This window comes from Equus quagga, chromosome 13 (assembly GCF_021613505.1).
Source record: "Equus quagga isolate Etosha38 chromosome 13, UCLA_HA_Equagga_1.0, whole genome shotgun sequence".
NCBI lineage: Eukaryota > Metazoa > Chordata > Mammalia > Perissodactyla > Equidae > Equus > Equus quagga.
In genome coordinates, this window is record NC_060279.1 from 44,426,820 (window position 1) to 44,442,602 (window position 15,783).

Below are 15,783 nucleotides of genomic sequence, written 5' to 3' on the forward strand. Positions count from 1 at the left end.
GGCCCCGCCACGGCCCGCACACCCAGCCCGGCCCGGCCTGCGCGGCGGCCGCACGACAGAGCCCTCGCCCGCCCGGCCCGCCCGCGGCCACCGAGCCCCCGCCCGCCCGCCCGGCCCGGCGCCCCGGCGAGGGCTCTCCACGGCCAACGGCCGCCCCCGGCCCGCGCGCCCGGCCCCGACGCCCACCTGTTGGTCGCACTCGGGGCACGATTTGGTGGCCATCTTCACTTTCTTGGCCCGACTTGCAGACATGCTCCTCGGCGCCGGCGGCGGCTCGGGCTCCTCCCCCGCACCTCAGCGGCCCGCTCTCCGCCCGCCAGTCCTCGCGGGCCAGCCCGAGGCCCTGGCGGGTGCGCGCGTGCGCGAGCTCGCGCGGGGCCTGCGTGCCGGGGGGGCGGGGCTGCGCGCGACCGCGGGCCGTGCGAGTCTCCGAGCGCGCCCCAATTCTCACGAGAGCAGACGGTCTGGCTCGACCGGCGGGACAATGGCTACACCTTCTCTCGGCCCGGCGCGCTCCGCGGGGGCGTGGTTTGGGCGGGCCTCGGCAGTAACGGGCGTCGGGCTGGACCAACGAGTGCACAGATAGGGCGGGCCGTGGTGCTGGCCACGCCCCCTCCCCGGGAGGACGGAAAACAGCCGTGCAGGAGGAGGTGGCAGGTGAACCCTGGCATCTAATACACCTCAATAACTGTTTGCAAGTCTAACCACTGAGGAATTGTAATAGGCATATGATGAGATTGCTCTATGCCAAGGCCTGGACTCGGCGCTACCAGATGTAGAATTCGTTAAGTCAAATATTTGAGGGCTAATTCTGCCAGACAAATGTTAATAATAAAGGTGAAAAAACACGCAGTCTAGTGGTGTAAACGGCCTAATATTTGAATACAGCGGAGTTGGGCTGCTGATGGAAACAGTAAATCAGATGACTATAGAGTGTTATATCAAAATTTAAAATCCACCTAGCCTTTGATCTAGCAATCGCACCACTAAGAATCTGAAGAAAAGATATTCCCCACCTGTGCTCAAATCCATTTGTGTGAAGATGTTTCACTTTACAGCATTGATTCTCATAGCAAAAATCAGAAACAGCCGAAGCGTCCATCAACAAATTGAGCAAATTAAGGTATGCATACAACAGAATATCACAGCAGCTCTGCAAAAGAATGAGATAGATCTATATGGAAGTAATATAATCTCAAAAATACAGTGTTAATTGGAAAAACAAGGTACAGAACATCTTGTTTAAAATTTTGCAAACGTAATATGAAAATAGATTTCCGCTTGCATGTGCATGAAAAAACTGGAAAAGAAACTGGAGGGCAGGGATTGGAGGGAGACGTATTTTTCATTCCAAATCCAATTGTATTAGTTGAATTTTCTACCAGGTCAACCTAATATGACCTTTTCCCCCCTAAAAGGGAAAACGATTAGTACACAGCTGCTAAGGAGGCCACTAGACCCAGTGCTGAGGGAGTTGAGGTCCTAGAAGGCTTTCTGGAAGACTTGTCCAAAGCTAAATCTCTGAGGACGTCAGGTGGACCCTCCCAATCACAGGTGAAGACCTACCAGGCAGCTGGGACAGTGTAATCAAAGGCAGGGAGATCAACAGTTTGCTGTTCTGGGTACCCAAGTGCAGGGCAAAGAGTCAAGGCTGGAGAGGTGGGCCATATTCATCTATAGAGGATCTTTGCTACCGTGGGAAGGAGTTTGGGCTTCATCCTGAGGACAATGGGGGCAATAAGGATTATAAGTTCGGGAGTAACAGGATAGATTTGAAGTTGAGAATACCTGGCCCAGCAAACTGCCTCAGGTATTAGGCCTGAGCCAAGGGGAGAGGAAAGACAGTAAAAGAGAGGGACATAATTATAAAAATATGAAGGCCATTATATTAGCAAAACTTGAGGAGCTATTTTGCTGGAGGAGGGAGGGTGGTCAGGGACATTTCCAGGATGACTCTCAAGTGTCTATTGCAAAGGACTGGAGGAATATAAGTAACAGAAGATTGTACCTCAGTTTTCCCAAGAGAACAGCGTGAGGCATGAATCAGGAACCCCAGGCCCTACCATCCAGACCCTGAGCAGTTTTCTGAAAGTTTCATTTGAATTGGTCTTTTTTCTGGAAATCTCTCAAGAACGCCGGAGCGGGTGTTAAGGAAGAGGTCTTTAACTCTGTGGATTTTATTTTTTATTGAGTTCATAATAGTTTACATCATTGTGAAATGTCAGTTGTACGTTATTTCTGCTCTGTCACCACGTCAGTGCTCCCTTTCACCCCGTGCCCTCCCCCACCCCTTCCCTGGTAACCACGAAACTGTTCTTTGTCCATGTGCTTGTTTATAGGCCACATAGGAGTGAAGTCATATGCTGTTTGTCTTTCTCAGTCTGGCTTATTCCGCTTAGCATAGTAGCCTCCAGGTCCAGCCATGTTGTTGCAAATGGGATGATTTTGTCTTTTTTTTATGGCTCAGCAGTATTCCATTGTATATATGTACCACACCTTCTTTATCCAGTCATCGGTCAATGGGCACTTGGATTGTTTCCATGTCTTGGCTATTGTGATAGTGCTGCGATGAACATAGGGATGCATATGTTACTTTGGATTGTTGATTTCAAGTGGTTTGGGTAGATACCCAGGAGTGGGATGGCTGAGTCATATGGTAGTTCTCTTTTTAGTTTTTGGAGGAACCCCCATCTGTTTTCCGTACTGGCTGCACCAGTTTGCACTCCCACCAGCAGTGTATGAGGGTTCCCTTTTCTCCATACCCTCTCCAACATTTGCTATTTTTAGTCTTAGTGATTAAACTCATTTTAACAGGGGTATAGTGGTATCTTAGTGTAGTTTTCATCTGCATTTCCCTGATGGTTAGTGATGTTGAGCATCTTTTCATGTGTTTATTGGCCATCTGTATGTCTTCTTTGGAAAAATGTCTGTTCATATCCTCTACCCATGTTTTGATCGGGCTGTTTGTTTTTTTGTTGTTATGTGAGTTCCTTATATTATGGAGTTTAACCCCTTGTCGGATATATGATTTGCAAATATTTTCTCCCAGTTGGTGTCTTTCTGTTTCGATCCTAGTTTCTTTTGCCTTGCAGAAGCTCTTTGATGAAGTCCCACTTGCTTATTTTTTCTTTAGTTTCCCTTGTGTGAGAAGACATGGTATTCAAAAAGATCTTTTAAGTTCAATATCAAAGAATGTACTACCTATGTTTTCTTCCAGGAGTTTTATGGTTTCAGGACTTATTTCAGGTCTTTGATCCATCTTGAGTTTATTTTTGTGTATGGTGTGAGATAATGGTCTACTTTCATTCTTTTGCATGTGGCTGTCCAGATTTCCCGACACCATTTATTGAAGAGACTATCTCTTTTCCATTCTATGTTCTTGGCACCTTTGTTAAAGATTAACTGTCCGTAGATGTGCTGTTTTATTTCTGGACTTTCAGTTCTGTTCCATTGATCTGGGTGCCTGTTTTTGTACCAGTACCATGCTGTTTTGATTACTATGGCTTTGTAGTACATTTTGAAGTCAGGGATTGTGATGCGTCCAGCTTTGTTCTCTTTTTCTCAGGATTGCTTTAGCAATTCGGGGTCTTTGGTTGCCCCATATGAATTTTAGGATTCTTTGTTCTGTTTCCCTGAAGAATGTCATTGGGATTCTGATTGGGATTGCATTGAATCTGTAGATTGCTTTGGGTAGTATGGACATTTTAACTATGTTTATTCTTCCAATCCATGTGCATGGAATCTTTTGCTGTCTTGTTATGTCATCATCTATTTCTTTCAATAACGTCTCACAGTTTTCATTGTATAAGTTCTTCACTTCCGTGGTTAGGTTTACTCCTAGAGACTTTATCCTTTTTGCTGCAATTGTAAATGAATTGTATTCTTGAGTTCTCTTTTTGTAAGTTCGTTATTAGAGTACAGACATACAACTGATTTTTGTAAGTTGATTTTGTACCCTGCAACTTTACTGTAGTTGTTAATTATTTCTAATAGTTTTCTGATGGATTCTTTAGGGTTTTCTATACATAAGATCATGTTGTCTGCAAACAGCGAGAGTTTCAGCACTTCACCCCCTATTTGGATTCCTTTTATTCCTTTCTCTCACCTATTGCTCTGGCCAAAACCTCCAGTACTATGTTGAATAAGAGTGGTGAGATGCCACAACTAGAAGGACCGACAACTAAAATACACAACTATATACTGGGGGGATTTGGAGAGAGAAAAGAGCAGAAAAAATAAAAGGGGGGTGAGAGTGGGCATCCTTGTCTTGTTCCTGTTCTCAGAGGGCTGGCATTCAGTTTTTCCCCATTGAGTATGATGTTGGCTGTGGGTGTGTCATATATGGCCTTTATTATGTTGAGGTAATTTCCTTCTATCACCATTTTGTCAGGAGTTTTTATCATAAATGGCTGTTGGATCTGGTCAAATGCTTTCTCTGTGTCTTCTGAGATGATCATGTGGTTTTTATTCCTCATTTTGTTCATGTGGTGTATCACGTAGATTGATGTGCGGATGTTGAACCATCCCTGTGTCCCTGGTATGAATCCCAGTTGATCACGATGTATGATCTTTTTGATGAGTTGCTGTAGTTGGGTTGCCAAAATTTTGTTGAGGATTTTTGCATCTATGTTAGTCAGTGATATTGGCCTGTAGTTCTCCTTTTTTGTGCTGTCCTTGTCAGGCTTTGGTATCAGAGTGATGCTGGCCTCGTAGAATGTGTTAGGAAGCGTTCCATCTTCCCTAATGTTTTGGAATAGCTTGAGAAGGGTAGGTATTAAATCCTCTCCAAAAGTTTGGTGGAATTCTTCAGGGAAGCCATCTGGTCCTGGGGTTTTTTTTTTGGGGGGGGGGGGGGGTGCTTTTGATTACTGTTTCAATCTCTTTACCTGTGATTCGTCTACTCAGATTCTCTATTTCTTCTTGATTCAGCTTTGAGAGGTTGTTAAGAGTCTAAGAATTTATCTCTTTCCTCTAGATTGTCCATTTTGTTAGCATATAGCTTTTCATAGTATTCTCTTATAGTCCTGTGTATTTCTGTGGAGTCTGTTGTGTTATTTCTCCTCTTTCATTTGTAATTTCATTTATCTGAGCTTTCTCTCTTTTTTTCTTTGTAAGTCTGGCTAGGGGTTTGTCAATTTTGTTTACTTCTCAAAGAACCAGCTCTTTGTTTCATTGATCCTTTCTACTGCCTTTTTTTATTTCAGTTGCACTTATTTCTGCCCAGATTTTTATTATTTCTCTCCTTCTGCTGACTTTGGGCTTTGTTTGTTCTTCTTTTTCTAATTCAGTTAGGTGTAACTTCAGATTGCTCATTTGGGACTTTTCTTGGTTGTTAAGGTGAGCCAGTATTGCAGTGAATTTCCCTCTTAGTAACGCTTTTGCTGCATCCCATATGAGTTCGTATGGTATGTCTTCCTTTTCATTTGTCTCCACATAATTTTTTATTTCTCCCTTAATTTCTTCAGTGATCCATTGGTTGTTTAATAGCATGTTGTAGTCCCCACATCTTTGTCCCTTTCTCAGCTTTTTTCTTGTAATTAATTTCTAGCTTCACAGCACTGTGATCAGAAACAATGCTTGTTATTATTTCAATCTTCTCAAATTTATTTAGGCTGCCCTGTTTCCCAACATATGGTCTGCCCTTGAGAATGCTCCGTGTGCACTGGAGAAGAATGTGCCTTCTGCTGTTTTTGGTTGGAGTGTTCCATATATGTCTATTAAGTCCAACTGGTCTAGCTTTTCATTTAATTCTACTGTTTCCTTGTTGATTTTCTATCTGGATGATCTGTCCCTTGATGTGAGTTATTTCTTCTTGGTGGAGTGTCCCTTTGATCATTATATACTGCCCCTCTTTGTCTCTCTTTACCTGTCTTATCTTGAAGTCTACTTTGTCTAAGTATTGCAACACCTGCTTTCTTTTGTTTGCCATAAGCTTGGAGTATTGTCTTCCATCCCTTCACTCTAAGCCTCTGTTTGTTGTTGGAGCTGACCTGTATTTCCTGGAGGCAGCATATTGTTGGGTCTTGTTCTTTAATCCATCTTGCCACTCTGTGTCTTTTTATTGGAGAATTCAATCCATTTACGTTGAGGGTGATTATCAATGCATGAGGGCTTAATGCTGCCATTTTCTCTCTCGTTTTCCGGTTCTCCTGCACTTCCTTTCTTTCTTGTCCTGTGTGTTTTGGTCTATCAATTGAGTTATGTAGTTTGTTATGTTGTGTTTCTTTCTTTTGCCCTTATATATTATTCATGTCTCTGTTCTTTTTTGTTTATTGGTTACCATGAGGTTTGTATTCAAAGTCTTGTAGATAAGGTAGTCCACGTTCTGATGGCCTCTTCTTTCCTTAGACTAAACCGATTCAGTCCCTGTCCCCTTCCCCTCCTAAGTTGTTTTTCTCACATCTTATTCCATCTTGTGTTGTGAGTTTGTGGTTAAAATGACAAGATTATCTTTGTTTTGGGTGTTTTCCTTCCCTTTATCTTTTTTCCCTTTAATTTTTTTCCTTCTTCTCCCCAAAGCCCCCCAGTACATAGTTGTGTATTTTTAGTTGTGGGTCTTTCTAGTTGTGGCATGTGGGAGACTGCCTCAGCATGGCCTGATGAGCAGTGCCATGTCCACACCTGGGATCTTATCCGGGGGAACCCTGGGCTGCCGAAGCAGAGAGTGCGAAATTAACCACTTGGCCATGGGGCCAGCCCCTCCTTCCCTTTATCTTTAATGCTATTTTTATTTGCTAACCTCTTCTGATGTATAGGTACAATTTTCTGATTTTTGTCTACCTATCTCCTTACTCCATGCTTTGTAACCCCTTTCTCCCTTTTGTCTTTTTTCAGGTATGAGGGCCTTCTTGAGGATTTCTTGTATGTGTGTGTGTTGGGGGGTGGTCTCATGGCTACAAACTCCCTTAGCTTTTGTTTATCTGGTAAAGTTTTTATTTCTCCATTGTAGCTGAAGGATATTTTTGCTAGATAGAGTATTCTTGGCTGAAAGTTTTTGTCCTTCAGAGATTTGAATATGTCATTCCAGTCTCTCCTAGCCTGTAAGGCTCCTGCAGAGAAATCTGCTGAAAGCCTGATAGGGGTTCCTTTGTAGGTTATTTTCTTCTGCCTTGCTGCCATTAGTATTTTTTCTTTGTCATTGACTTTGGCCAGTTTCACTAGTACTGCCTTGCAGTAGGTCTTTTTACATTGACACATTTAGGAGATCTGATAGGCCCTTCCACATGGATTTCCATCTCCTTCCTTAGGTTTGGGAAGGTCTCTGGAATTATTTCTTTAAACATGCTTTCTGCTCCACTCTCCTCCTCTTCTCCCTCTTGAATACCTATAACTCTTATGTTGCTTTTCCTAATGGAGTCAGCTATTTCTCAGAGACTTTCTTCCTTTCTTTCTAGTCTTAGTCCTCTCTCCTCCTCTGTCTGGAGCATTTCAACATGTCTGTCCTCAGTTATGGTGATTTGTTCCTCTATGGTGTCCACTCGCATGTTCAGGGAATCCATATTTTGTTTTCTCTTCCATTGTGTCTTTTGTCTCCAATATTCCTGATTGATTCTTTATAGTTTCATTCTCTTTTGTGAAGTAGCTCCTAAACTTGTTGAATTGTTTCTCTACATTCTCTTTTAACTTGTTGATTTTTTTGATAGCTACTTTGAATCCTCTGTCACTTAAATTACATATTTCTGTGTCTTCAGGACTGATTTCTGGGTACTTGTCATATTCTCTCTGTTCTGGAGATTTAATATAATTTTTGATATTGCTAGAGCGCGTGGCTCTGTTTTTGCGCTTCCTGGTACTATTTGGTTGCAGTTATCACCTATTACCACTGGGTGGGGGTCAAGAGCTGCCTATTCTGAGGCCCTCTGTGTTGTGCTGAGATCCCAGGCACTGGACTTGGTGCTGGGCCAGGGGTGGGGAGGGGCGCTTTCTCCTGCATGCCCTCAGGGTTTTCTCACTCTGCCCTCGCTATGTGCTCCCCTGGGCTGTTGCCTTGATGAGTTCACCCCCACCTCGGTAGGGACTCTCCCCTGGGCTACAAGGGCCCTAGAGCATCTCCCATGTGCTCATGAACAAGCCTTCCCTCCCCCCTTCCTTCTCTCTTGGAAGCCTCCCACAGTCCCGGATCTGTCTTTTGGGGAGGGAGCAACCTTTTCTCTTACCCGTTCCGCCTCCTCTGAGGGGGGCTCCACCTCTCTGCCCTCTGCCATATGGCTGAGTTATGTAGTTTTTTGTGTTGTGGGACTCTCAGACACCTTTTGTGTTGTGTGGATGTTCTCTGTTGGAATATGAATGTCTTTTTCATTGTATGGTGGAGGGGAGAGATTACTGGGAAAGCCCACCCCGCCCTGATGCTGACCTCACTCCTCTGTGGGGTTTTTGAGATGGTTAACATGGCAGACGCTGACAGTTGACTGACGCAATCTCCATCCAGGTCCCGCCCCCCTTTCTAGCCACCTCCTAACTAGGAGTGGTTATGTGGCGTTATCTCTGGCCAATAAGATATAAACCAAAGTCTGTTGAGTGAGATTTTTGGAAAAGTTCTGAGTTCCTGATAAAAATGAACAGATTTGTTTAAAAAAACTCTCATTGTCCTTTGCTTTCCACAGTTTTTCTTACTCTCTGGAGCATGAACATGAGGCCCTGAAGGTACAGCAGCCATCTTATGACAATGAGACAAAGAGGTGCTGTAATAGTTATCTATTGTTACATAACAAATGACCCTAAGACTTAGTGGCTTAAAACAACACTTATTATCCCTGCTTCTGTGGGTCAGAAATCCCGGTGTGGTTCTGCAATTTCATCTGCATCCTCCACGAGGGAGAGATCCACTTCTAAGTTCACTCATTTGATTGTTGGCAGGCCCCAGTCTCTCATTACTTGGGCTCTTCACAGAGCTGCCTTGCAACATGGCAACCAACTTCCCCTAGATAATGACTGATCCGAAAAAGAATGAGAGAGAACATGCACGACAGAAGCCATTCTTTTTTTCTTTTGGAAGAACTACTGTGTTAATTGGTTCAAATATACATTGTTAAATCTAGGTAATGGATGTCTGATATTGTTCTATTTTCTGTGTGTTTGGAAAGTTTGTGCGTTTTTTTGATTTTATTGAGGTCATAATGGTTTATAACTGTGAGATTTCAGGTGTACATTATTATTTGTCAGTATTCTGTATGGACTGCATCATGCTCACCACCAACAGTCTAATTTGTATCCATCACCATATATAAGCAGCCATGTTGTTTTATAACTTAATTGCAGCAATGGCATCCCATCAGCTCTGCTGCATTCTGTTTGAAGCACATCACGAAGGCCAGCCCACACTCAATGAGAGGGGATTACACAAGGGCAAGAGGAGCCAGAGGCGAGGATCACTGGGAGCCATTTTAGAGGCTGTCTGCCCCAGGTGACATGCACAGAATTATGATCAGCCACTAAGAATAATGAACAGAAAGTGAGAAAGTGACTGGGTCCCTGACACCATTATTGAGTAGCTGCCTCAGCTTTGGCCTGCCTCCTTAGATTCCTTATAATGTGAAAGGAAAAAAATTGCTCCAAGTAAGATACAGCTCAAAGCCCACCAGAATAGATAAAACTAAAAAGACTAATAACATCAAATCTTAGTGAAAGGGGGATAAAATGGTGTAATAACTTTAGAAAAAGGTCTAGGAAAACTAAGTATAAAATAATCTATGGCCCAGTATTTCCTATCTTAGGTATGTATCCAAGAGAAATAAAAACATGTCCACAAAATGACATGTGCAAGAATATTCATAACAGCTTTATTCATAATAGGCCCAAACTGGGGGGCAAAAAAAACCCCTACAGATGTCTCTCAAACAGGTAATTAGACAAACAACACATTGTGGTATATTCATTTAAGGGAGTACTAATCAGCTTTTAAAAGGAAGAAATTATTGATAAATGCAACAAAGTGGATGAATTTGAAAAACATTATGCTTAGTAAAAGAAGTCTTACATAAAAGAGCACATACTGTACAATTCCATTTAAATGCAGTTCTTGAACAGGGATAAAATGAAAATGGGTATGAGGGAACTTTCTGGGCTGATGGTAATAGTCTGTATCTTTTTTTTTTTTTAAAGATTTTATTTTTTCCTTTTTCTCCCCAAAGCCCCCCAGTACACAGTTGTATATTCTTCGTTGTGGGTCTTTCTAGTTGTGGCATGTGGGACGCTGCCTCAGCATGGTTTGATGAGCAGTGCCCTGTCCGCGCCCAGGATTCGAACCAACGAAACACTGGGCCGCCTGCAGCGGAGCATGCGAACTTAACCACTCAGCCATGGGGCCCGCCTGGATAGTCTGTATCTTAAGAGGAGTTTGTGTTACACAAGTGTTTGCATTTGCCAAAATATACTGAAGAGTATACTCAAGATTTGGGCATTTTATTGAATTTAAATTTTATCTCAACAAGAACCTTAAGCAAACAGCAAACTCTAGGTAAGAATATGTATGCTCAGCTATCTAGGGTGAAATGTGCTAATGGCTGCAACTTACATTGAAATGCATCAAAAAAAAAAGGATGGCTACATGGGTAGAGAAGTGATAAAACAAGTATAGTAATATGTCAATGGTACAGTCTAGGTGGTTGGCATACAGGTGTTCCCTGTAAAATTCAAGTATTTTGTATGTTTGAAAATTTTCCTAAGTTTTAGGAAACAGAACCTATTTATTTAAGCCACTGTTCACTAAGTTTTCAATTATTTGTTGTCAAACACATTCCTTACTTACACGGATACCAAAACAAAGGTTTTCTACAAAGTGGATGAAACTGGCCCTAACACTTACTCATTCATTTAATGAACATTTACTCATTCCTACTTCGTGCTGGACCTTGTGCTTTTGATAGGGGTACGATCTTATGAGCAAAACAAAGTCTCTGCTGTGAATCTTATAATCTAACAGAGAAGACTGAGAAACACATTCTATCACACAAATAAATATATAACCACTGTGCTCACAATTATGAAGAAACCATACTGGGGCTCTAAGACCATTAGCAAGGTGGCCTGACCCGTGGTGGGCTGGGACAATCAGGCAAGACTTCCTGGAGGAAATATGCATGATGGGTAGAGTTAACGAGGTGAAGAGGAGTAGCAAATATTCAGACAGAAAGAACAGCATGGGCAAATTAGCTGAGGTTAAAGGAAGTGAACAGAGGCTATTGTGGCTGAAACACAAATAGAAAGAGCAAGAGAGAATCCAACACACTGAGGACTGGTACTAGAAGAATCCACTTTCCACTGGCTTTCGATGCTATTTCTACCTTTGCTCAGGATCCTTCACGCGTACTGTTACAGTGGCTGCAGGTGCTCTAGTCGCACAATAAGCAATTAGCACAGGCAGCACTTCTTTAACAACAGGTGTTATGTACTTAATAAACCAAAATGGCTATTCAAAGCCATTTTTTACTCCTATTTTATAATTAGGGCCCAAGCTACTTCAGGGAGATGTGGTGGGGGGCCTCTATCTCCACTCTGTTTTTTTTAATTTCTTTTAAAGATTTTATTTTTCATTTTTCTCCCAAAGCCCCCAGTACATAGTTGTATATTTTAGTTGTGGATCCTTCTAGTTGGCATGTGGGACGCCGCCTCAGCATGGCTTGATGAGAGGTGCCATGTCCATGCCAGGATCCGAACTGGCGAAAACCCTGGGCTGCCAAAGCAGAGCATGCAAACTTAACCACTCGGCCATGGGGCCGGCCCCTCCACTCTATTTTGACACTCAAACCAAAGTTTCTACCAAGGAGCCTTTTAAAGCTTTTCCTTCTTTTCTAGGGAAGGCAAATGAGGGCACTGAGATGGTTGGCAGGTCTTTGTGTGTATAAAACGTCTCATTTTTCTTGAAAATCCAATATAGCTCCTAAATTAAAGAGTTATAAATTTAAAGCTGTTGTTCCTACTTTCCAAGGCAATGGGAAGATGACCATCACAATGATGAAAATGTAGTCATTGTGTGTTGATTCTGTTCATAACATTTACATTCCATATTTCCAAAAAGGAGTAGTCTCTGATTAAACAAAAGAGAAAGAGATACAAATAACTGCCAAAGTAAAGACACAGAGGGTGAGAAGCCTCATCTTTGTCCTTTTCCTCCTGCATGGCCAATAATGTACTCAGTCAGAGAGCACTCACTGCAGAAAAGCCACAGGCTCAAAGCAACTCGAGAGGCCAGCCTTCCTTTATAGCTGGGTACCTCTGGACAGTCCAAGCCAGGTACCAGCCTTCGCTGAGCAGTGAACTCAGCGCAACTGGCCTGCGCTGGGCACAGAGGTGTCCCACGCCTTGCTGTGCCTCCTTTGCTTTTCCCTCTCACAGGATTAAATACTAATGTACTGGGCATCTACTCTGTGCCTGTGTTTTACATTAATTGTCCCTCTTCCTCCCCAAACCCTGCAAAGTGGTATCATGAGCCCCATTTTACTGTTAAGTAAAGTAAGGGTCAGGGAGCCTATCGGTCAGGAATCTTTCTTCTGCCAAAATTAAAAGCTCAATTCAAAATGGCTTAAGCAAAAAGGGCTCACATAAACACTGGCTCACATAACCAAAAGACACTAACAGTAGTACCAGTTACAGGCACAGCTGGATCCAGGTGCTCACAAGAACCATAGGGCCCATTTCTGTCTCTCAGGTCTACACCCCTTTTTGGAGGTGATAAGGGAAATCGCTAGGATAATTCCACATCCTCTATCTGCTCCTTTCCCTGTCTCATCACATTTCACTGCTTCTGTTTGGGTTTCCCCAAACCACTTACTTGGCTGGACAAGGATATCCACTGATTGTTTTAGACCAAAGTCTAGTATCCAGCTCTTGAAGTCTGACAAGAGGTCTGAGAATTGAGGGATGGCTGGATGGCCATAAAACAACTACCGTCCAGACAAAGTAACTATACAACATCACTTTCTTGCATATTGGCCAAGCCACTGCTCTCGCCTTCTGTGACCATTTAGCCTCACCCTTGTGCTGCCTTTGAAATAAAATCCTTCCTACACTCCTGGTCTTAGCCCTGTTACCCTATCAGTCTGAGCTAAATCAGAAGCTTCACTCTCTTAGGAGTAAGCAAGAGTCCACAGAAACATTGAGTAGATTCCTTGACAAACCCAAGAATGCAACAGTAAAATGAGCAGGTGACTCCAGACCAGGGCATACAATCAAGGGAGTAAATTAGGACTGAAAGCATCCTATAAACTGCTCACCAAGCCTTGTGTCATAGTACTGGGCTGCTTATACCCAAAAGAAGGAATTTTTTTTTTTAATTTGCAGTAAAGCATCCCATAGTTTTACTCCTTGGGCTCATGGTCAGTGCTACTTTAGGGGATTTTCATTCCATCCTCCCTCCCTCCCTTCTGTCTCTCTCTTCTTTCTCTCTCTCTTTTACTCTCTCTCTCTCTAGGTAAGAGCCATTCCAGGATGTTCTTCTTTCACTTCTTACCTCTTAGGATTCCTTTACTCTCCTCTCCTTCATGGAATAGACATAGCAGGTTGTCAAGAAGGAGAGAGGCAGGAAGAGGACCATCCCAATATTTTTACCCCAACTGAATTCCTGGATGCCAGAAAGAGTAACTGCAATCTAGCTACGAAATCATCAAAAGGCCATTAATTATGGTTTCTGATCAGTCACCTGTACTTTTTAAAAACATAGAAGCAGATTGGAAAACATACGAAAGAAGGGACTGGCTCTATGTGATGGGGTAAGTATTGTCATCCAAAAGCACCACTGACCCACGTCTACTGTATGCTTAGCTTTTGATGTTACGTGCTTTCATTTCTTTATTCAAAAAATACTTTCTGGGGCCAGCTCTATGGCCTAGTAGTTAAGTTCAGTGCACTCCACTTCAGCGACCCGTGTTTGGTTCCCGGGCACAGACCTACGCCACTCATTGGTTACCAAGCTGTGGCGGCGACCCACATACAATAAAGAGGAAGATGGGCACAGATATTAGCTCAGGGTGAACCTTCCTCGAGCAAAAGGAGGAAGACTGGCTACAGACATTAGCGTGAGGCAAATCTTCCTCAGAAAAAAAAATGAAAAACATATTTTCTGAGAGTCTGAGACCTTTGATGAGGCTGCTCATCTGCTTGGAATGCTCTTGACTCAGATCTTCGCATGACTGACTCCTAAGCATCTCTCACACACACATACACTTTGGGTTGCTCCACATTCCCCCAATGAAAAACCCCGAAACGCAGGAGCAGCTTGCAGTTTTCCTTAGGTGCCTCAGGTACCTTTTCAGTCTTCATGCTCTGATAGGGTCTGGGGAAGTATCAGGTTGAACCATATGAAACTGGCTTTTTGTAGGTCAAAATGAAAATGTTCTATTTTTGAGAAAAAGAAAAGCTTTATTCAACCAAAATATGCACTGTTAGCATTAACTGCTTTCCCAAAATGACAAATTTTCCCAAATATTAAATGACATATACCATATTTGTGAAATTCAGCATTGTTAAAATTTACTCAAGGGGCCAGCCCAGTGGCATAGCAGTTAAGTTTATGCACTCTGCTTCGGTGGCCTGGGGTTCGCAGGTTCAGATCCTGAGTGTGGACCTGCACACCGCTCATTGAGCCATGCTGTGGTGGCATCCCACATACAAAACAGAGTAAGTCTGGCACAGATGTTAGCTCAGGGACAAGCTTCCTCCAGCAAAAACAGGAGGATTGGCAACCAATGTTAGGTCAGGGCGAATCTTCCTCACCAAAAAAAAAAAAAAGAAAAAAACTTCTTCAAATCCTCCAATTACTCCTTCTTAATGGGAGAACATTCTGTTTCTCAGAAAGAGTTCCAAATGATGAAAAGGTGGTAATCTGCTGAAAAAAGGTCAGGTGAGTATGATGGATGTAGCAAAATTTCTTAGCCCAATTCAGTTAACTTCCCTATGGTGGTTTGTTATTTCTGTGATTAAATGTCATAAAAAAGCATAGGTCCATGTCAGCTAACCAATGCAGAAAGCTTTTAGATCAGTTTTTGATACATAATTTCATCTTCTTGACAATAAGATGCTACTGTTTGTTTTATCGGGGTTAAAAAGCTGTAATGAAATATCCTTTTTGCAGACCATCATACAGCTACGAGAACCTTTTTTTGTTGCAATGATAGTTTTAATATGTTTGGTAATTTCATCAACATCCAACCATTGTCCAGATCACTTTCAATTTCATTTTTTGTCAAAGCTTATGATTCTCTCCAAAATAGATCTCTGCTCTTGCAAATCTTAAGGGATGAGCATATCTCTAACCATCTCAGTTGATGATCATCCCTCAACTGGTGTGGTACCTACCCACCTGTCCCATTTTTTCACCTTTCCTATTGCAGCCAGGTGTCGAGAAATTGTTGTAGCAGAAACTCCTAAGTCAGCTGCAAGGCCTCGAATTGCTGTTTTGGGGTTAGCTTCCACCATGGCTCTCAACTTATCTTGATTTAAAACACATTTGGGTCTCCCTCGAGGCTCATTTTTCAGACTCAGATCACCAGAACGAAATTTTTCAAACCACCACCGGACAGTCCTTTCACTAACACAGCCTTCTCCAAAGACAGAATTGATGTTTCTACTTGCCATGGCTGCACTATGTCCTAATTTAAATTCATATAAAAAAAGTATTCGCAAATCTTTCAGAGATATGGTATCGTTCACTTCTGTGGAGAAAATAAATAATAAAAACTCAATCATCAAATAAAACTGAAGAGCATAATATCATTAAGAATACTAAACAACCAAGCTGAAAACAGACCTGACATCAACTTTAGCAATCCTGGTCAAGTTAAAACTGTT

General features: G+C 42.6%; 2 protein-coding genes across 5 annotated transcripts in view; both read right to left on the bottom strand.

Annotated features, from left to right (window-relative positions):
• C13H16orf87 (chromosome 13 C16orf87 homolog) overlaps positions 1 to 859 on the bottom strand; it is a 27,429-nt gene extending 26,570 nt beyond the window's left edge. The window contains exon 1 of one of the 3 annotated variants that reach the window (XR_006891660.1): positions 187 to 849. Coding sequence is in view for 2 of the 3 variants with exons in the window: in XM_046683376.1 (XP_046539332.1) it covers positions 187 to 252 (66 nt within the window). In the remaining variant the exon portion in view is untranslated. Of the gene's footprint in view, positions 1 to 186 lie in introns of all 3 variants that reach the window. The other 2 variants (XM_046683376.1, XM_046683377.1) reach the window with 2 other exon arrangements.
• Positions 860 to 14,625: 13,766 nt separating this feature from the next.
• Positions 14,626 to 15,783, bottom strand: part of LOC124250995 (histone-lysine N-methyltransferase SETMAR-like) — a 45,091-nt gene continuing 43,933 nt past the window's right edge. For both annotated transcript variants that reach the window (XM_046683375.1, XM_046683374.1), the window contains 2 exons: positions 15,313 to 15,647; positions 14,626 to 14,818 (listed from right to left, as the gene is read on the bottom strand). In XM_046683375.1, the coding sequence (XP_046539331.1) occupies positions 14,738 to 14,818; positions 15,313 to 15,647 (416 nt within the window). In that variant the 3' untranslated portion in view covers positions 14,626 to 14,737. The remainder of the gene's footprint in view (positions 14,819 to 15,312; positions 15,648 to 15,783) is intronic.